At 56.9% G+C, this 21,326-nt stretch overlaps 1 protein-coding gene across 6 annotated transcripts in view; it reads left to right on the forward strand.

Annotated features, from left to right (window-relative positions):
• The first annotated feature begins 8,912 nt into the window (after positions 1-8,912).
• The window catches only part of TRPV4 (transient receptor potential cation channel subfamily V member 4), a 35,086-nt gene continuing 22,672 nt past the window's right edge, over positions 8,913-21,326 (forward strand). Inside the window, exons 1-2 of one of the 6 annotated variants that reach the window (XM_045791472.2) lie at positions 8,930-8,986; positions 10,543-10,713. In XM_045791472.2, coding sequence (XP_045647428.1) covers positions 10,646-10,713 — 68 coding nt within the window. In that variant the 5' untranslated portion in view covers positions 8,930-8,986; positions 10,543-10,645. Of the gene's footprint in view, positions 10,714-21,326 lie in introns of all 6 variants that reach the window. The other 5 variants (XM_045791475.2, XM_045791468.2, XM_045791470.2 and 2 more) reach the window with 5 other exon arrangements.

Genomic DNA, 21,326 nt, shown 5'->3' on the forward strand with positions numbered 1-21,326 from the left:
AGTCTAGATGGGCCAGTAAATCAACAGTGATGACATAGAGTCGTCAGTGCCCAGAGGGTGCCTGGGTCACAGATGAGGGGCCACATCCTGGGATGCTTCTGAGGGAGCCACAGCTGGCCCTGAGCCTCCGTGGAAGGAGCGGGGTGGGGAAGAGCCTGGCAGGGGAGGAGGGGCAGGGCACACTCCAAGGTGTAGGCAGAGACCTGGTGGCCTGACAGGTGTGTGTGCGTGTGAATGGGCACGTGCTCACGTGTGCACATAATCATGCTACGAAGGGATTTGAACACGACCCTGAAAATGATGGAACGTCTTCCAGAGTCTCCTGCTCAATCCAGTCAGGTGGCCAGTTTGGAAGGCTGCCTCTGGCATGACCAAGGGATGGACACCTGAACCAAGTTTTTTACTGTCTCTGATTTCATTATATTTCCCACTGTTGCTGGTCTAGGAATGCTACTGACCTTTCTAAGCTGTAACTGCTTTTTAGGCCTTTTGTCACTTTGGGTTTCCCAGAAACACAAAACTCTGCCAACACGTAAAAAGAATTCTGCATCTTCCTTTGAAAAACAGCCTTTCTTGGGGCTCCTGGCTGGCTTCATCGATGGAGAATGCGGCTCTTCATCTGGGGCTTGTGAGTTCCAGCCCCACGTTGGGGGTAGAGATTACTTAAAAAAAAAAAAAAGAAAGAAAGAAAGAAAAGAAAAAAAGAGGGACTCCTGGGTGGTTCAGTCGGTTAAGCGTCTGCCTTCGGCTCAGGTCATGATCCCAGGATCCTGGGATCGAGTCCCGCATCAGGCTCCCAGCTCAGTGGGGAGCCTGCTACTCCCTCTGCCTGCTGCTCCCCCTGCTCGTGCGAGCGCTGTCTCTCTGACAAATAAATAAATAAAATCTTAAATAAATAAATAAATAAAGTCTTTCTTCATGTCTCCAAATTGCACTATGGGACCAGGAAGGCAATGTCTTTGTGGAAGGCCAGCCTCCACTCCTCGTATCTGCTGGGCCCCTGGGAGCACTTTGGGTGCCCAGAGACAAAGCCAGCAGTGCAGCTCTGTCCCCCCATTTCATTTTTGTCAAAGTGGGACTGATTTCTGCCCCGGGGCAGAGAGGAAGGAGCACACATTGAGCACCGGCTGTATACCTGGCCCTGTACAAGTGCTTTACAGACACCATCTCACAACCCCCTGAGCTGCGGGCATCAGCAGCCCCATTCGTCAGATGAAGAAACAGAGCCCCTGGCAACAGGGCAAAAAGACAGGGCCAGGCCCGGGGGGCACCACGGTTTCACATCGAACTTCATATCTCCCCTGGACCGTGGCCACTTCTGTGCCAGCTGAGAGTGAGCCCGCCTTCCAGCGCATCTTACTGCCAGAACAGTCCCACCGTGGGGAGTCGCTCATCTGACCCAGGTTAACCCAACAGTGCACAGAAGCCCGAATGAGCCCAAAAGTTTGACACAGTTTAACCCGTTTATTCACCTATTGGGTTCATTCCATTAAACCTCACTGAACAATAGTTCAAGCCCATCAGAAAATATTTCAAACCCGTCATGATACATCTCTCATAGACAAGGAACAGAAACTCATTTCTCCCTTAAAGAGTCTCAGTTTCCGTTTCTGTACCACAGGGATCCTGCTAATCCCCACCTCACAGGCTGTGAGGTTTAAATTAAAGGCTACTATTTGTAAGGCAATTAGAAGTAAAGAAACATAGAAAGCTGTCGAAGTGTTACATATATTTACGCAGCGGAGTGTGTATAAGGATGTGACTGAGCATTGGAGTCCTGGCTCTGTTGTAGCTGAGTTGCCACGGACAAACCTCCTGAGCCTCAGTCTCCTGATCCGTACAATGGGGATAGAATAGTTCCCCGCTCACCGGGGAATTGTCCGGTGTTGGCCCACTTATCATTTACGGAGCTTTGTAGAAGAGAGGGCTATTTCCTTCCTTGCGTTTGGTGGGTTCGTGGAAGAGCTCCCCGGGTTGACCCCGGCTTCTCTTGGGGCCGCACCCCCCAGCGCCCCGCGCCTGCGCGCTGACCGCCTGCGGCTCCCGCGGGGCCCGGTAGGTGGCGCTTTGCGCCCTGAATAGCTGCCGCGGAATCGCGGGGAGTCCCCGCCAGTCAGCGCCTGGATCTTTCCGTCTCCGGCCCGCGCCCCGCTACCTGTGATCCGGGTGGCTTCCGAGGGCCACATGAGGAGCCCCATTTGAACACTGTTGGGGAGGCCTCTGAAGCCTATACTTTGGGGTTCTGACTTCGGGGCAGCCTCTGTGTCAGAGGTGTAACCTGTTGCTTTGACTGCTGCGGCCACTACCCGTAGCACCATCACCACCGCCACCCAACACATTTGGGGTTCAAGTCCAGGTTCTAGAACTGCGTAGCTGCGCGACGCAGGGGAGCCAGCTCACCGCTCTGAGCCTCAGTTTCTCCATCTGTAAAATGGCACAGGGTCACCTCTACCTAGCTGGAGCCCGTAAAATCATGTGTGTAAAGTGGCTGACAGGTTCAATAAAGGGCCTTTAGTAATTTATTTGTTACGACGCTATAGCATCCCAGGGTTTGAACGTAATAGCCTTATGAGTGCAAACCAGGGGCTCCCGAAGGGGCATCCCGGCCCCTCATGCCGTTAGACCTCAGCGTGTTCACTTCCTCCTGGTTCTTAAGGACACAGCAGGGCCCATGTCAACACATCAGCAGGAGAACCCCAGAAAACACCGTGCTTCTGACTGCTTTTCTCACTCCGCGCCGATCTGCTGTGGGACTTTGGGCAAGTTCCTTCTCCCCTCTGGGCTTCAGTTTGCTCATCGATAAAATCAGGAGACTTCCCGCTCTTTCAGTCTACAGCAGACACCTCATGTCATGGTAAGGAGCCCCTGGTGTGTATTCATAATTCCAGTGACGTCAACACTACACCCTCACATGGGGACATCGGTCCCTCCTTGTGACGTCTAGGGGGTGACATGTGCAAAGTACTCAGCACAGGGCCTGGCATGTGTAGGGTGCTTGACAAAGGACAGCTATGATGATGATTTACCCTGGGACAGCCCTTGATCTAGCCCAGAGAGGACTGTCTGGAAGGCAAGTCATTCCACTGCTGTTTTCTGAGCACCTACTATGCGCAAGGCCCTGAGCTAGGCTCAGGAGGTCCTGCAGGGACAAGAGAGATAAAGCCCTACCTTCCAAGGGGCTCATGGACCACTGGAGGAGACGTAGATGGTGGAGGCCAGGGAGGGGTTCTCTGAGGACGTGCCATTTGAGCTGAGATCTGAAGGGGGAGAAATAGCAGGCCTTGAAAAGAGGCTGGCTAGGGCTAGTGCAAAGGCCCTGAGGCAGGAGAGAAAGCAGCATGTTCTAAGGCCAGACTGAGGCCAAAGTGGCTGAGCCTGGAGATGAAGGTGGAAGGACAGTGAGGGATAGAGCCAATGTGACTTTGGTTTTTGTTCTAAGAGCCAGGGAAGTCATAAGCCTCTGCAAGTAGAGGGTGACAAAGCCAATTCACAGTTTACAAAGCTCTTTGCCAGGATTTTCAAGGGTCCTTTTCCTGGACTCAGAAAAGCAGCTATCTCCCTCCCCCCGATCTGTGCCTCTTTCTGGCTGGGAAAATGGGGCACTCATCACAGCTATGTGTGAGTGAGGGAGGGTCCCAGGCCTTCGTGAAAGCCTCGGGCCTCTCTCCAGAAAGTGAGAGTTCACTGTGACGATTTCACTCATCACTCCAGGGACCTCCATGGACCCCCAGCAGCCTACCCAGGGACCCCAGTTGGGAAGCCCTGAATTACCCAGAGCCTGCTGGCTCAAGGCCTACGTACTCCCTCCCCCCACTCCACAGCTTCAGAGGAAGGCCATCTTTGAAATGTCAGTGGGCAGCTGTGGCCCAACCACACCCACAGGAGGGTGGCTGTGCCCATGGCAACGGTCATCTGAAGGGAAGGGCTTCCTTCCCACCTGCTCTCAGGTTTCCGCCCCAGGGAGAATTCCAGAAGAGCCTCATTGAAGGTGTCTGGCAGGGCGGGGCCTCCAGTCTCTGGGCCACAGCCATATGCAGTACTGAGATGGATAAACCAGCTGATTTGTCTCCAGCCACTTGTATCCTGTCTCGGTGGCTTCTTGGTAAATGTAGGGGGAGGATGTGATTTCATGGGGCAGGCTTCCAGAAAAGATTCTCAAACACAGCGCCCTCCTGGGTCTGTGATCTTGGGCAGGTTGCTTCACCTCTCTGGGCGCTCTTTCTGTCCTGTAGCTGGGAGAAATCCCGTATCTGGCACACAGGGAGGGCTGCTTAAATGCCTACGTGCTAGCCCCGGCCCTTCCTCAGCAACTTTCCCCAATTATTTCTTCTGTCTGTTCTTCTTGAGTCTGTCCCCACGCGCACTCACTGGAGAAAGAGCAGAAAGGCCAGCCAGAACTTCTCACCTCGACAGCCCCACACTCCCCAGTCTCATCCAGGCGGGAGTGAGCAGACTTCCCATGTGCGAGGTGAGGGGACTGAGGCACACGGGTTTAGGGCCAGGTGGCTGCTCTAGGGGCTGGAGGGCGTCCTTTGAATTCAGACGGTGCCGGGTTCAAATCCTGACCGCATCGCTGGCATGGACCTTGGGCCAAGGGTTTCACCGTTCAGAGCCTCAGTTTATCCAGCTGCAAAAGGGGCTGGAGAAGACTCCCCCCGCTTGAGGCTGTGCAGAGGAGAGGGGCTGAGAGCCCGGGTCAGCAGGAAGCCAGCCGCACCTCGTGGTGGTTTCGGCTGCGTCTGTACTTGGAGAACCACACCAGGCCCCCAGGGACCCCCCCAGCCCTTGGCCTTAGCCAGGCTCTGGAGCTGTGAGGCCACCAGCTGGGCGAAGTCACCGCCTGTGAAGAGAAGGAGGGAATTTAATCGGATGGGGCCAGAGCAGCACAGGGTGCGCAGGGAGAGGAAAGAAGTTTCTGCCTGGGAGAGAGCCCGGCTCTCTCCTGGGCTCCCTAGTTGTCGTCCGTAAAATGGGAAGAGCAGCGCCAACCTACCAGGATGACCGGAGGAATCACAAGGAAGATGTTACAGTAACGGAGGACGTTGGGTGAATGTTGGAGCGCAGGGCAGGGGATGTTAAGTTGGTCGAGGTGGGGGAAGCGTGGGGACCTCTGGGGACTAGTTCCTGAACAGCTACCATGTCCCTGCCCCGCCCTGCCCTTCAGAGCGCTACCAGGTTGAATCCTCCCAGCTCTGCGAGGCAGGAGCGGTTACTGTCCCCATTTTATAGAGGAAAACGTGAGGCTCAGAAGCAGGGTCCTCTGCCTGAGGTCACACAGCTAAGACACAGGGGAGAGCCACACCTAGATCCCCCAGGGACCACATTCTTTTTATTTTTTATTTTTAAGATTTTTTTACAATTTTATTTTACTAGCGAGAGAGAGCACAGAGGGAGAGGGAGAAGCAGACTCCCCGCTGAGCAGAGAGCCCGACGCGGGGCTCCATCCCAGGACCCTGGGATCATGACCCGAGCTGAAGGCAGACGCTTAACGACTGAGCCACGCAGGCATCCCCAGACCACATTCTTAAAAAAAAAATGTTTTGTAACAGCTTTATTGAGATAAATTTCACATACCGCGCAGTTCACCTGCTTGAGATGCACTATTCAGGGGCTTTGACTATGTCACAGTGCGTCCGTCACCCACCAACTTGAGAACATTGCCATCACGCTTTAGGTCACGGCCTCCGAACCTCGCCTGTCCCCAGCCCCTGGCAACCATGCACCTACCTGCTCTGTCTCTGTACATTTGCCTCTCCCGGACATTTCGTGCAAATGTGATCACACAACACGTGGCCTTTGATGTGTGTCCGACTTTTTCATCAGCGTCACTATTTCCAGGCTCATCCACGGTGCAGCCGGGTGTCGATACGTCCCTCCTGTTGTTGGATAATATTCCATTGTATAGGTATACCACATTTTATTCATCCACGCGCCGTCTGAGTTGTTTCTATTTTGGGCTCTTACGAATACTGCTGCTATGAGCATTCGTGTTCAAGTTTTTGGTGTGGCCGTATGTTTTCCTTTCTCTTGGCTTTATCCCTAGGAGTGCAACTGCTGGCTTATATGGTAACTCTAGATTTAACATCTTGGGGATCTGCCAGACTGTTTTCCAAGGCGGCTGCACCATTTTACGTTCCGCCGGCAGTGTAGGAAGACGCCCGTTCCTCCACATCCTTGCTGACACTTACTATTGTCTGTCTTTTTGAGACCATGTCCTTACCGGCTGTGCTACACTGACGACAGTCTGTCGGGCTGGGGTGCAAACACTACCGGCCATGGGATCTCCGGCGAGTGGCCTCTCTGTGTCCTCTCCCAGAAAATGGTATAAGAATCCTTCCCTTCCAGGCTGTTGGGAGATGAACCAGGTTGGGGGCCTCATCAGAGTTATGCCACCTGTCAAGTGAGGTGCACAATGGGCCCCTCCCCAGGGGTTGGGGGCAGATGCATCAGTTATAATAAAGTCCCTCAGGGGCTGACCCATCTGGCCCACGGATCTCTCCCTAGTGCCTGGCACTGGGTCGGCCATACAGTACGTGCTTGCTAAGTGTGGACCCTGGATACAGCCCAGGACCTCCCTTCACAGTGGTGGCTGAGCCCCACTGGGGTGCTCTGGAAGCCGCGTGGGCCAAAGGGCTGGGCCGGGCTGTAGCCTCCACAGGATTCTGCCTGTGCTAAAGGCCTTGCCATTTTGTTCCTTCCTTAAGAGGAGAAGCTCCTTCTGTCCGTTAAGAGTCTCTTGTCCTTCTAGGACAGAGGCCAAAGGGCTTCACCAGTGACAAGAACAGTAAAATAACGACAGTCACATCTTTGCAGTGGTCCTTGTTCATGTTCAGTAAATCCTCCCGGGCACCTCGCTTGCTCTTCCTACTCACCCCTTCCCTGCAAGGCAGACCTTCGTGCTCTCAATCAACCAGTATTTCTCCTCCCCCCCCCGGCCTCCCCCACCCGTTGCTTTTTTATTGTGGTAAAAGGCAAGTAACAAAATTCACCATGTGAAGTCACTTTGAAGTACACGGTCAGTGGCATGAAGTGAGTGGCTGTCGTGCAAACATCACCGCCGTCCACCTGCAGAACTCTTTTCAGCTCTGTCCCCAGCATACACTAACTCCCCATCCCCACCCCTCCCTCCGTCTCCTCCAGTACTTTTAAAGATCCTATTGCCTGCAGCTGTGAGCAAGACGGGACAGGGTCCCTTGCCTCATGGAAACCAGTACTACTTTCCAGATGAGGGCACAGGCACTGGGACGGGGCGGGGGGGGGGGAGGCTCTTGCTCATGACTCCTATTGAATCAGCCAGCGGCCAAGATCCAGCCTCCTGGCCCCAAGGAGTCACTTCCTTGCATGGGGCCTCAGTTGCCCAGTCTGTGAAGTGAGGGTCAGGAGGGAGCTGGGCTAGCGCCGGGGTGCTGACGGCTCATGCCTCTTCCCCTGCTTCCCTCCCCCCCACTTCGACTTTGGAGAAGAGCAGGTACCAGCCCCGGCCCCATCTCCTGCAGTCATCTCCATCAGCTCCTGGTAGCCAGGATCATCCTTGTCCTTTTCTTCTCCTTGGGGGCGGGGGGGGGGAGGGGCTCTGCAGGAATGGGCCCTAGATTCACTCTGCCTGCTGCCCCCTCCGCTTCCCAGCTGGGTCTAGCCCCAGCAGAGAGAGGCTTTCTGTCAGGGAGGCATGCGGGGACCCTCCTCTGTTTACATTCCTCACGGGAGCCAGATAGCTGCTTGTTTGCTCTAAGATCCTGGAGACCCAGAGGGAAAAGCTGCTCCTCACCCCGTTATGGAGGGAGCAGCTTTCGGAGTGGCCGCACTCCCCTCCAAGTCTCAGATTCCCATCTGGCAAGTGGGCACGGCAATCCCTGCCTCACAGCCCAGTCGGGAGACAGGTTTATGTGACAATCTTTCCCCACTGTGCTCAGTGAGTTAATTATTAAGGTTTTTGGGGTTTTTTTTGTAAATGTTTTGCACTGCAGTTTGGACACATCGCTTCTGTTTGGATTCTTTCTCTCTCTCTTTCCAGCAATTTCAAAATTCCACTTCCTAGCTGCTGAACCAACACCTCATGGGAGCTATTTCTATTTGCAGCCTGAGGCTGGGGGTTGGGGAAGGACCTACCCCACTGTCTTGGGGAAGTCAGCTCAATTTAATAAAAAACAATAATGATAAAACGGCTCAAAACGTTCCTGGTGCCCTGCAGAGACCTGGTGCTCCCAGCATTTCCACCAGGACTGTGGGGTGGGGACATAGCTACTCCCCCACTCTGCGGCGGGGACACTGAGGCTCAGAGGTGGAGAGACTGGCTGCTCAGGGGATGAGTCCCAGAGCCACAGCTTGGGCTCGGGGAGCCTGGCTCTGGAGCTCAGGCCCACTAGGCTTCCAACCAGTCCCTGCAGAAGTGAGCTGCCCGTCCCCTGGAGGCATTCAAGTGGCTGGAATAAAAGGCCAGTCTGTATGTAGGGACTCACCTTCACCATCCAATAAAAAACCACACCTGATCACCTACCAGGTGCCTGGCTGCGTGCTAAGCGCTGGTAAAGAGGTGAAGAAAGGGAGCTCACGTTTATTTAGCCCCAGACAGCAGGCTCTGTGTCTACCCCCGTGCCACTCCCGTGCCTCCCCCGCGGGACTTGGAGCTACCTAAGTGCGGGGGCCCCGGCGGCCGCGTCCCCGTGAACTGTGCTGAATGAATGAAGGAGCCAATGCACGGGGGGACGGCCAGTCGCCCGATACCAGAGGAGAGGCAGCCCCAGGGTGGCGGGATCAGGAGCCCCGGAGGGATCTCAGGATTCCAACCAGAGCCCACCCCGGGAAGCGCCCCGCTTCCCGGGAGGGGGCCCGAACCCGCCCCCGCCCCTGCAGAGGCGGCGATCGGCGGGGCGGGGGCAGCCGGGGGCGGCGCGCGGCGCTGGAACCTGAGCCGGGGGAGGAGAGTCGCGCGGGGCGGGCGGGCGCCGGGCGGCCGGGATTCAGGAAGCGCCGCGCGGTCCTGGAGGTGAGTGGGGCCTGGGCCCTCGGGGCAGGGATCCCGGGAGGGCCGGCCCAGCTGAGGCCCCCTCGCGCCCCTGGGGACGTCTCGGACGCACCGAAGTCCCGGCCCGGGGCGCGGGAGGGAGGCGCGGGGTCCCGCGAGCTCCCGCCACCCCGCCGGGTGCCCTGGAGCCGGCCACCCCACCCCCCGGGCTTCAATTTTATCACCTGTGAAATGGGCGCCGTCGTGGGCCTTGGGGTCTCAAGTTTGCGGGAGGGAGGTCCCGGGGTCCCCGAGATCCAAGCGCGGGAACCAAAAGCTAGGAGACCCTGCAGTCCACCTTGGGAGTAGCCCCATTTTGGGGGGGCAGGGATGGGGGAACAGGGGGCCCTGAGGTTTGTCCTCTACCAAGAAGCAAGGAGGAGGGAATTGGAAGTCTTCAACTTCCGAAGGCCACTTCTTAGTTAGCCTTAGGCCCAGAGCTGGCTCTTCCTCCAAGAGGCAGGACAATCTTGAACTTCAGCTCTGCCTCTAGACTCCGGGGAGGTCCGGGAGGACAGAGAGAGACCTCCCACACTCCCCACTTGCCTGGAGATGCCAACCACAGACATGCCCATGGAGCTCCCTACCACCCCTGTCTGGCCCAGCCCCAGCCCGGCCCAGCCCCAGCCCAGCCCTCCCTCTGACTTTCCCATTTTGCAGATGAGAAAGCTGAGGCTCAGGTCGGGGATTTAACCAAGTGGAATTTAAACCCGGGGCTATCAGGCTCCAGAATCCTCCCTGCCTGGTGCTGAGGGGGTGCCCTGGAAGTTACAGGGGAGGGGGTGCTCTGGCTCAGCCTCTGAATTGGGCCTCTGCTGGGGCTGGGGATGTGCGAAGTCATGTGTGACCTTTGTTCTGGGGGTGCTAAGAACCACTGGAGAATTTAAGCTTTGCCACTTTATCTGGGGGGGAAGGATGGGGGGTGACTCCATGACCACCAGTGAGGAAGGTAAAGAGGTGGCCTCTTTGGAAAGGTCAAAGAAGAGGGTCAGGCCCGGGTCATCTGTGGGGTTAGCCGCGGGGCCTCTGTGGGCCCCTGTTCCTCCTGCCCCCATTGCTGAATGACTTTGGGTTAGTCCCTGAAATGAGGGTGGACTGAGGGCCACCCCAGGGCTGTGGCGAGGCCAGATGGCCCAGCTCGATCAGCACCATCGTGCCTGTGCTGGTGGTCGTGGCCCGAGGACCTTCTTAATGGAAGAGGCGGAAAAAAGGTAATTGGTCATTCCCTCATTTCTCTAGTTCATTCTGTTTGAATAACAGCGGAGACCCCTCTTTCCCACTTTTGTTGGTGAATCAGAGGGGTGGGCCAGTCAGGGTCTGGTTTGTAAGAAGGAGGTGGGGTTCTTTGGCATGGAGCCTTCCCAGGTGTAGGGAAGGGTGCCTGAGGGCAAGGGGGTGAGGGTGAGAGCTTCTGAGAAAGTGCCTGAGGCTCCCTGGGAGAAATCCAGAGCTTTGCTGCTGGGGAGGGGTAATGGGGGGCCCCTGCCGCCTCACCAGGTGGGAGCGGGGCCTCAGCCACTTCCTCCTGTGTCCAGCAGACCTTCCCGGAAAGCCCCCTGTGACAGCCTCGGACCCCAGCCAGACTCTAGCCCGACGGCTCTGCCCCCAACAGCCGCCTCCCCAACACTGGGATTGCCCCCCATGCTGGCTGTGGCCTCCAGGCAGGCGGCACCCACGCCTGACCTGTGGGCACCCGGCAAGGTGAGCAGGTATGGTAGATGCTTGGCAAATGTATGGTGTTGAATGGATGGGAGCCCCCAGAGAATGCTGTGGGCTGGGACAGCAGTCGGGAAGAGATCAGGGAGGGCTTGATCAAGGTGAGGGTTGAACCACACCTTGAAGAGTAAAGGCAGACGTAGGGGAAAGGGCATTCAGGTAAAGGGAAGGGCACTGTTGCCAGGTAGGTAAAACTAGACTTTGTAGAGCCAAGACATGGTTCTGTTGGTCTGGAATGTGTGACGTGGACAGGAAGGGCAGGGATCAGGCAGGCTGGGGCTAGGTCAGACCCAGAAGCCCTGAAGTCCAGGCTGGGAGGGACATGCCGGATGTGTGGTCTGGAAGAGTCCCTCTGGCTGCAGAGTGGGGGCCAGGCAGGGAGGCTTGTCCCCAGGCTATGGAAGTCATCCATGCAGGGATGTGAGGCCCAGGTTGGGGACTGGAGAGGGACAGCTGGCAGGAGACGTAGGAGGGAGAGAATCGTGCAAGAATTGGCCTCACTGTGCCTGGCACGGGGCAGGTGCTCCGTAGATCTCTGCTGCACAGTGGAGGGTCTGAACACATCCTTTTGAGAGGGCCTGAGTCCTTTGAGCCCCTTCATCTGTCCCTTGGTGGAAGGGGGAGTGGGCATCTCGACCCATCACAGGCCCCTGACCTGCTGTCTGCCTCAGTTTCCTCCATTTGACTCTGGGAAAGACACTCCAGGCCCCTCCCCAAATCACTGGCTCCATTTCTTGTCACACACCCGATCTGGGGAGCCAAGGGAACATTGCATGCCAGCGGGCCCCCTGGAATGCTCCACATCACCCATTTGGAGTGGAATTCACCTGTTAAAGATTAATTCAGATCTCTCTCTCTCTCTTTTTTTTTTTTTTAAGATTTTATTTATTTATTTAACAAAGAGGCAGCGAGAGAGGGAACACAAGCAGGGGGAGTGGGAGAGGGAGAAGCTGGCTTCCCACCTAGCAGGGAGCCCGATGCAGGGCTTGATCCCAGAACGCTGGGATCATGACCTGAGCTGAAGGCGGACGCTTAACGACTGAGCCACCCAGGTGTCCCTAATTCAGATCTCTTGAGATACTTATGACCCCGGGCCCCGCAGCTGCCACTCTGAACACGGTGCAAGGTTCTGCCTGGCTTTAATCAAGCCTGGGCTGCATTCGTAGTCCTCATGACGGTAGTGAGCGTTTACTGAGCGTTTACTGAGCACTTCCTATGCATAGGCCCTGAGCCAAGCACTCTCAGTACATTTGGATACAAAACTACTATCGTACCCATTTTTGAGAGGGAGGAATGGGGGTCTGGGTAGTGAAGTTGCTTGCCCAGGGCCTTTTAGTGGGGGAGGGGTGGAGCTGGGATCTGAACTCCGTTTGCTTGATTCCAAAATCCATCATGGATGGATTTAACTTCCAAGGTGGCCTGTCCCCATTTGTCCTGACCCAGAGTCATGGGGAAGAGACTGCCGTGTAGAGAGAGAGAAGAACCCGGATTGCTCAGGCAGGCCCCACCTTAAATCCTGGGTCTGCTGCTTCCTCCCCAGGGAAGCTCAGGCAAGTCACGGGGCGTCTCTGAGCCTCAGTTTCCTTGTCTGTCAAATGGCGCTCTCAGTTCCCGCTTTGTCAAGACAGTCCGAGGCACGTGGATGGGGCTCTGAAGCACTGTCTTCTTCCTCATCCTGTTCCCCCGGCCTGTTCCTGAACATGCTTTCCTCCAGCTCATCCCCATGGCTGCCTCTGAGAGCCCCTCTGTGCCAGGCAGGCAGGCGGAAGGTAGCCGGGGCAAAGCTAGACTTGCATTTGGACAAAGGACGATGCCTTTTCAGCCGTGAGATATTTACGGGCATTGACTGAGTGCCAGGAACAGTCGACGTTTCATACTTTGCTGATGGGTTAGTGAATAGCCAAGGTCTGTCCCCTGATGCTCCCCTCGATGATGTCACAGCCTTGCCTCTACTAGAGATGGGCAGAGGCGGGAAAGCTGGATCTCATGTTACGGCTGGGGAAACTGAGTCTCCGAGGGAGAAATAATTTACCCAGGGCTCCTGGCAGAGCTGGATCTGGAAGCTGGATCTGAGTGACCCTGATCCCCTTGGGTCCCTGAAGAGCTTCCTCCTTGGACTTGCCCCTCCGGGAGTCTGACCGCCTTGGTCCACAGTGCAGCTCCGTCACCTGCTGCTTGCTGTGTGACCTCAGGAGGTAGCTTAACCTCTCTCTTCCTGGGGCTGCAGCCCAGGATTCGCTGGAGGTCAGAGCTCTGTCTGCTGGAGGAGGATTGGGGTAATTCTGGCCACTATTCCCCCGCCTGGACTCCCCCTGCCTGGGTTTCCCTTGGGTCCCGGGAACTGGCACCCTGGCTGAACAGGAATGAGGAAGAGAGGCCAGCCCCCTGCTTTCACTATGACTCCCACTTCCTTTCTGCCGCTGAGCCCCTTGCTCATCATTGGCTTCCCCTTTCTGTCCCAAGCCCTGGCCACAGCTGGCTGTGTGACCCCAAGTAGGTCACCCCACCTCTCTGAGCAAGTTTCTTCATTGGCGAGGGAGGGCCAGACGCCACACCAGGGCCATAGGAAGCCCTCCATAAATGCTCTTGGGTCTGCTCCAGATGAGGTCAGAGGATGGGAAAGGCCGCAGGAGGAGGAGGGCGCACGGGGGGTAGACAGGCAAGCCATTGACCAAATGGGAATACTCTTATTTTTCTTTGGGTGTTGAGTAACGGCCTCCCGCCCTGCCTGCCGCCCGCCCTGCTTCCCCCCTGCACAAAGGGCTCCTCAGTCTCCCAGGCGCCTGTTTTCCCCTGCGGGTGGAGTGGCCTGGGTTCCACCCAGCTGACCGGGAGGGCTGACCACCTTGTGGGATGACTCCCCATGTGTGTGTGTATGGAGGGGCGGACTGCCACCACATGCCCCGAGTGGACCCCACAGGCTCAGGGGAGACCCCAGTGGGCAAGGGGCCAGTTGACCTCCAGCTGGGGACCCATCGGACCCTTCTGTCTCCCCTTGCAGAGGGGCTCGGGGATACTGGTAGAGTGAAGGAAGGAAGGGAGGAATGATTGAACAGACAGATCAACAAGGCGGGGACATCAGAGGAAGCACCTACTCAAATTCAGACTCCGGCTCGGAGACCAAGTGGGCTTGGGCAAGTGTCCTGGTCTCCTTGGGCCTCAACTTTCTCTTCTGCAAAATGGGTTCATGACCACTGTCGCCCTCCTGGGGGGTGTGGGTCTCACAGGTCTGAGAGCCTAGCACACGGCAGTCGCACAATAAATGACCTGTTAAAGGTTGGGAGAGAGGAAGGAAGTTAGCTAGCGAGCTGGTTAGTGGGGCGGAGGTTCCTCTGTGTCTGTGAGTTCATTCATTCATTCATTCATTCAGCAAGTGTATCTTGAGCAGCTCCCAAGTGCCAGGCCGTGTTCTAGGCCCTGGGTGCTCAGTGGTGACTGGAGTACAAGAGTTCCCATCATGCCCTACGCAGTCCTTGGGGCCGCACTTTATGAGGCTCTGACACCCACAGTGACCAAGCCACCCAGCGGGGGGTGCTGTGCTTGGCTCCCCTTTAGAAATGAGGAAACAGAGGCTCGGAGAGGTGGAGCCACCTGTCCGGGATCCCACAGCTGCTAGGCAGCAGAGCCAAGATTCAAACTCCAAGTCTGTCTGTCTGCAGCGTCCCGGCTCCTCCCACTGCACCACCCACCTGCTGAGCTCCAAGGGGTGCGGCGTTTAGAAGGGGGGGCCCCGGAGAGAGGGCTTCGGAGACCCTGAAGGGATGAACTGACATGGGTTTCAAAGCCGATGGTTGGAACCCTAGCCACATTCCCTTCTCGATGCATTGTGACCTCAGCTGGGTCTCTCGTCTCTCTGAGCCTCAGTTGGCACCTGCGTGGCGTGAGGACGAGGATAAGGCCTATCTCAGATGAGGGGCGAGTGCAGAGGTACTCAGTGCGGGGCAGCTGTTGGGTGGATAGCTGCTTGCCTCCCTTCTCCCGGGACTTAGTCTACCCATCTGAGAATGGAGACAATAATACCTGACTTCTGGAGTCATTACTTAGGTTAGGGCAGGGAGAAGGTGTGGAACGTTCCAATGAGGGCAGGCCCTGCTAATGGGGGGATTTCAGGCACTATCCTCAGCCACAATTTTAAGCGGTTAACCGAGACACAGCCTGCTGTTGGCATAGGCTGGGGTAGAGCTGGGGTGGGGCGGAATGAGGATCTCATACTGCTTTTTCTGCTGCTTCAGGCTTCCTTCCTGGGTGCCTGATGGACCCATTCACTCCCTGGGTATCTGCTCGTTCCTCTGACTTGGTTAACCTCAGGCCTCTTGCGCGTGGGAAGGAGGCGGAGGGATGCCCGTAGGGGTGGGTGGGGGTCCTGTCCCCTCTGGGCCTCAGCCTCCCAGCTGGGAAATGGGGCCATGCCCATCCTGACAGCCTCCTGGAGATGGTGAGAGAGGGACATGGCAGGGTGAGAAAACTCTTTTGGGAGGTAAGGTCTCTGAGCATGGTCACTGGCCCTGGCCTTGAAGCCAGGAAGTCTGGGTCCCAGTGTCCAGTCTGCTGTGCCCTCTCGGGGCCTCATCTCTCCAGCTGTAAACAGAGGGCATGTTAATAATCCCCCCAAAAAGCAGCTACCACTTGCTGAGCACTTACTAGGTGCCAGGAATGGTCCTGAACTCTTGAATAATCTCATTTAATCCTCGTACCAGCCCTTTGGGGCAGGAGCTATCATTTTATTTTTTAATTTAAAGCTTGAATGTGTGGTACGACAAATAATTCTAAAGCAAATGTGGGTGGAGATGAATAGTCCCCCCATTTTATAGATGAGGAAACTGAGCCCTAGAGAGAAGTGACTTGCTCAAGGCCACTCAGCCTGAGAGTGGCAGGTGGGGAACAGAACATTGGTCAAACCGTTCCTGAGGCTACAAAATCCTCTCTGTGAGTCTCTGTGGCTTGACTGTCCTCCAGGAGAGGGACTGGGCCAGGGAGAAGGGGGTCCTGAGGTTTCGAGGGCTCCCATCTCCTGGGCTGGCGCGTTGGGTGGAATCCTGTGGCTGTGCTCTGATGGGAGGGGTGAGGACATGGAAGGATGCTCTGATGGGAGGGGTGAGGACATGGAAGGAGCCCGAGCCTTCTGGGACAGGGAGGGCCTCTGCTCTGGTCAGACCCTGTGCCGGACCCTTTATACCTGTTTAATCCTCAGGACGTTCCCATGTTGTGCCAAGGAAACTGAGGCTCAGGGCGGGGAAGCCACTTGCCCAAGGTCACCACGCCAGGAAGGGGTATTGAGAGGTAGTTGACGTACCACACAACTCACCCTTTCAAAGCGTGCGGTTCAGTGGGTTGTTTTTTAGTGTATTCAGAGTTGGACAGACATTCCCACTCTCTGGTCCCAGTGCCTTTTCATCACCCCAAAAAGGAACCCCGGACCATTAGCAGTCACCATGCCTGTGCTCCCTCCCAGCTCCTGGTGACCACTAATCAGCTCTCTGTCTCTGCGTGTTCGCCTGTTCTGGACATTTCTTGTGAATGGAATCCTGCAGTGCGTGGCCTTTTGTGTCGCACGGCACATGCTCGTAAAAGCACTGAGCCGCACTACGTCCTGGTGGCCCTTCTCCGGGGCTCGGGACCCTTGGAAGTGAAGGGTCAAGAAAGCTCACAGGGGTATTTGTGTGCATGGGCAGAACCCCTCCAGCCAAGGACCTGCGGGATGACCGAGTGAGTGATGGCAGTGGCCACACCAGCCTTGCCCTCTGTGGGGCCTGGTGAGTCACCCGGCCTTGCCCCGCCTGGGTGGTGTGAGTTTGAGAGGGGCACTCTCCTGGATGGGGGGAGGGGGGACTGACAGGACACTGGGGCTCTGTCTGCCCCGGACAGGCGGCCCCTGTGCAGCAAACAGGAAGCGGGCTGGGCCGAGACCTGCTGGGTAAACACAGGCTGGCTGGGAAGGTGCCTGGCATGGCGTGATGCCCCCCGCTGCCACCGCCCGCCGGGGCCCAGGGAGCCTCGAGCAGCCTGGCAGGCAGCAGGCTTCGCCTGGCCAAGGGACTGAGCTCCCAGCCCGTGGCTCCCAGCAGCGGCCGCTCTGAGGTGGCTGTGAATCCCAGGCTCTGGGCCCAGCCACTCCACCCTCCCGGGCAGGCATACCTTCCTTGGTCCTCTGTCTGTTCATCTACCCTCTGCTAATAATTAATAATAATAATAATAATAATAATAATAATAATACAGCGATACTGATGATGCTAACAACAGCCAATCTTTACGGAGCATGCATTCTGCCCGAGGTCCTGGGCTCAGTATTTGAGACATTTATCTCATTTAAGCCCACAACAGTCCCCCGGGGTAGGTGCTCTGACCATCACCACATACAGATGAGGAAACCGAGGCCCAGGAAGGCCAGGTGACTTGCCCAGGCCTACACAACTGGTGAACCGGCCATCTGCCTCGGGGGCCTGTGGTCCTCGCCAGCCACCCGGCATCCCTTCCTCAGCCCCCTGCTTCCACCCCTCCCTTCTGGAGTCCCCAGTCCTTGTGAAGTGTCCATTGAAGGCACAGGTTCTGGGGACCACGTGGGTGTGAGTCCTGCTTCCCCCTCTCCGGAGCTGGGCAACACTGTCAGAGTGACTCTGCCTCTCTGAGCCTCAGTTTCCTTACTGGGAAGGTGGGGGGGGGGGTTGGACAGAGCTGGTGTTGTCTCTGCGGCATCCCTGTTTTCCTAACCCCTTCCCCGCCCACACCACCCTTCCAAGACTGACCTGGAATGACAGGTGCTCGAAGTCTTGTTTATTCCAGGAGACCACAGGAAGCCAGAGCCCCACAGATTGGGCAGCCCCAGGATGGTGGGAAGAGGAAGTGCCCTGGGTCCGTCTGGGAGCCCCACACCTCCCTCCAGGTCTGCGTGCTTCCCACCCACCTACGCATCCCTCCTCCCCTTACTCGCCCTTCTTTTCTTCCTCCACCTTCTTTGTCACAGTGCCTCAGCCCACGCTCTTCCCCAGCTCCCCCTTCTCTTTCTCCTTGGACCTTGCTGCCCCCAGTCCAGCTGTCAGGCCCCAGTCCAGGCCCCCTCCTCCTTGCAGCCCATCCCTGTCCCCGTTGGGGGAATAATGCTTCCCCATGCCTGCACCCTCCAGGGACTTCAGAGGGCCCCTGCCTTACAGTTCAAGAAAACAAGTATTTACGGATGCCCCATTCTGCCCCAGCATGGTGCTGGGAGCAGGGGAGACAACAGACACAAAGTAGTCCCTCCCTCATGGAACTAAAACTGCAGAGAAGAAAGAAGGTGTCTAAAGGAGTAACACAAGTCAGTGTTCAAGTTTACTCACGGCAAGGGCTATGAAGGGAGGCACGTGTGCTCTAAGAATGAACAAGGGAGCTGGTTTAGACTGGAGCTCAGGGAGGCTTTTCACAGGAGGTGCCTGTGAAGAGGGGACCGGAACAAGGGGACCCAGCCAGGGGGAGGAAGTGGGGACAGCCCTGGCAAAGGTCTGGAGGGAGAAAATCCATGTTCCTCCCCCCACCCTGACCCCAGACTCTTTTGTGAGGTTCCACTCTTTTATGCTTCCCTGGGTGCCCTGCAAACAGGTGGCACTCAACACGTGTCCGTTGGAGTGAATCGATCCCAGGAGGGAGGCAACAGGGAGGAACTAGCTCCTGGAATTCCTCCCCCCGGGGTGGAGCAGTTCTGCACGCCCAAACTTGCCACCGGGTTTAAGCAGCTTTCCTGGGTCATGGAATCAGGAGGATGGGATTTGACAAATACGTGCCAGGGTTTCCATGAGATCAGGCAAAGCCACGGGCGATGGTGAGGATGGGCCCCTTCCTCCACCCTCCGCACGAGGAGGGGCAGGCGGACGGCGCAGGAGGCCTGCACCCCCGCTGGACCTGAGACTCTGAGAGAAGGGACCTGCCGTTTACTTAGGCTTGGAGTTCACTGTTTATTGAGGGCTTACTCTGTGCCAGGGGCTTGACTCAACTTGTATAATGCGCACAACGACCCAGTTAAGATCCCCATGGACAGGGGAGGAAAGCAAGGCGCCGAGAGGCTAAGTCACTTGCCCGAGCTACACGCAGCTCGAGAGCGATGGGTCCGGGAGCAGACCCCCGGTCTGCCTGATCAAAGTGCACGCTCTTTCCGTGCCCCACTCGCTCCCTCCAGGGGAGAGAGTGGGTTCGGCTGTCCGACTGAGTCCCCGGGTGCACAAGAGCAGAATGCGTGGCTTCGGCTGTATTCCTGGAAAGCCCGGAGCCTCTGTCTGGGCAGAGGGGGAGGCCTGGGGGCCCTGGCTCAGTGCTGTGTCTCCTCACCCCGCTCAGGACCTCCGCACCCCGTAACTCAGTCACTCCTGCGCCCCTCATGTCTATACCGCTCTCAACACCACTGGACATGACTGCTTCTTGGTTTGTCCAGCCGTGTACTCTGTTCCCCGCTGGAAGATCCGCCCCAGGCGGGCAGGGATTTCTCTCTGTGTCCCCTGTACCTGGCACACTGTAGGTGCTCAGTAGACATTTGGGGAGTAAATGAATTGATGAGTGGTTTCAAATCCTGCTCCTTGGGCCCTGAGATTCAGCCCGCCCCCCGTTCGTCCTGTCCAGCGTGGACTGCAGTCTGGTTTTTATACTCACAAGCTGTGCTCGATGCTTAAAACAACATGTGAAATCTGCTGCTTTCAGTGACACCCGGCGCGTGGGGACGTTCCCACTCGGGCATACGCGTCCTTGGTTGGGCCCCCAGTGCCAGCGGGTGCTGCCCGCTGCTAAGGCCTTCCGGGGAGGGGCGAGCCCCTGGGGGCTCACCGCGGGCACACGCGTGTGCACACTGCACGGGGAGAGACACGGATAAGCAGGCACGACGTTCCCGCGCAGAGGACGTCCACGAGGACTCTCAGCTTCTTTCCCTGCCCGCACCCCCCTTCGGCCCAAAGCCTGGCATGGGTTTGGAACGTGTAATAGCAGCCTACAGGGCAAATTAGAACAGGGAGGGAACTCTTTCCCCGACCACAGAGAACAGGGTAGCGTTTGGGGGTTAGAATTGCCACAGAGCGGCAGAGCAGGCCTCCCGTGTGTGCGTGTGTGCGTGCACACGTGTGCGTGTGTGTGCTCTCTACCGTGTACGCCTGCTTGGGCGGGGTGGAAGGAGCGCAGGCTTAAGATCCAGAGCCCTTCTTCAGGGCCATTCGCTCCCTGGGTGGCCTCTGGGAGCCTCAGTTCCCTTGGCTGTAAAATGGGAGCGGGGGCCCAGCTTGGTGGGCCAGGCTCTCGGGGGCTGGGGGGGCCAGGCTGCGGTTCTGCACTGCGCCGGTGCGTGGGGTGGGGGGTGAGGAGGGCGGGTGAACCCCCTGTAGCACAACGGTGATGATGACGATGGAAGCATTCGTCAGCGCTTAATTAGGTGCCCAAGAGACCCGTGATCTGCCTTATGTCCTGGCAGCCCTACGGGACGGACGCTGTCACCAAGACCCTCGTTTGACAGGTAGGGAAACGGAGGCTCAGAGAGATTAGCATGGGCTGGTGGTGATAATCCTTCGCTCCCAGTGTTTGTGCAGCTTGAACGAGACACCGTAAACAGTCGACGTGGTACCTGGCAACCAGGCCGGGCCTAGTCCACCAAGGGGTTAGGGAGGCCCAGGCTTGGCCACCAACTGCTGGGATTTGGATCCTGGCTCTGTCGCTAGCCTGCTATGTGGCCTTGGGCCAGTCACTTAGCCTCTCTGACCCTCGGGATCCTCGTCTGTAAAATGGGAATGAGAGCCGTACCTCCCTCCAGGGCAGGGTTTCTTGGCCTCAGCACTGTTGACGTTTTGGGCTGGTGGTGGGGACTCTCCTGTGCATTGTCCTAATTATTATTTCATCATAATTAAACGCTAATAATGATCACTTGTGCCTTGCCTAAGGCTACAAGCAAGGAGTGAGTGGCTGAGAGGAGATTTGAACCTGGGTTTGGCTGACTTTAGACCCGTTATCATGGAGCCCTCAGAAACCGTGGCTGCTGTCTGGGTTGGGGTTCCTTAGGAGAGGGGGTGCAGGCATGCTGGGGGGTTGGGAGCTCCCTGAAGCGGGAGTTTTCCCCGCTGGCTCTGCCCCAGTGGGGAAAGGTGTGTGGTAATTGGGAGGGTGTTGACAGCAGAGGCACGTGCCCCAATGCCTCCCCTCCCCTCCCCCCTAGGTCCCCAGTGAGGTAGCCAGGGCCGGGCCCCGGGAAGTGTCATCTTCCCCCTCGATGCCTGCACCCCAGTGGATACTGGTCCCTGCCTCAACGTGCTCCCCATTCTTGCAGAACAAAGCCATCTGACGTCTCCCAAGATCTCTAGGAGGAGGTGTGGTCACCCTGGTTTTACAAGGGGGGAAACTGAGGCCCAGAGACAGGAAGTGATTTGTCCAAGATCACACAGCTGCTGGTGTCCAGGGCCAAGACAGGAACCAAATATGTATGTCTAATTTCAGAACCTGTGCTCCTAGCCCTTCCTCCTTTGATTGGAATCATTGACAGCCCCCAATTTATTCTCAGGGTTGGCACTGGAAATGCCTGACCTCATTGAATTCTTCCTGCAAAGCTATGAAAAGCTGCTGGCTTTGCATCCATTTTATTTTATTTGAAGATTTTATTTATTCATTTTTA

Source organism: Ursus americanus, chromosome 30 (genome assembly GCF_024610735.1).
Source record: "Ursus americanus isolate L20-20 chromosome 30, mUrsAme1.1.p, whole genome shotgun sequence".
NCBI lineage: Eukaryota > Metazoa > Chordata > Mammalia > Carnivora > Ursidae > Ursus > Ursus americanus.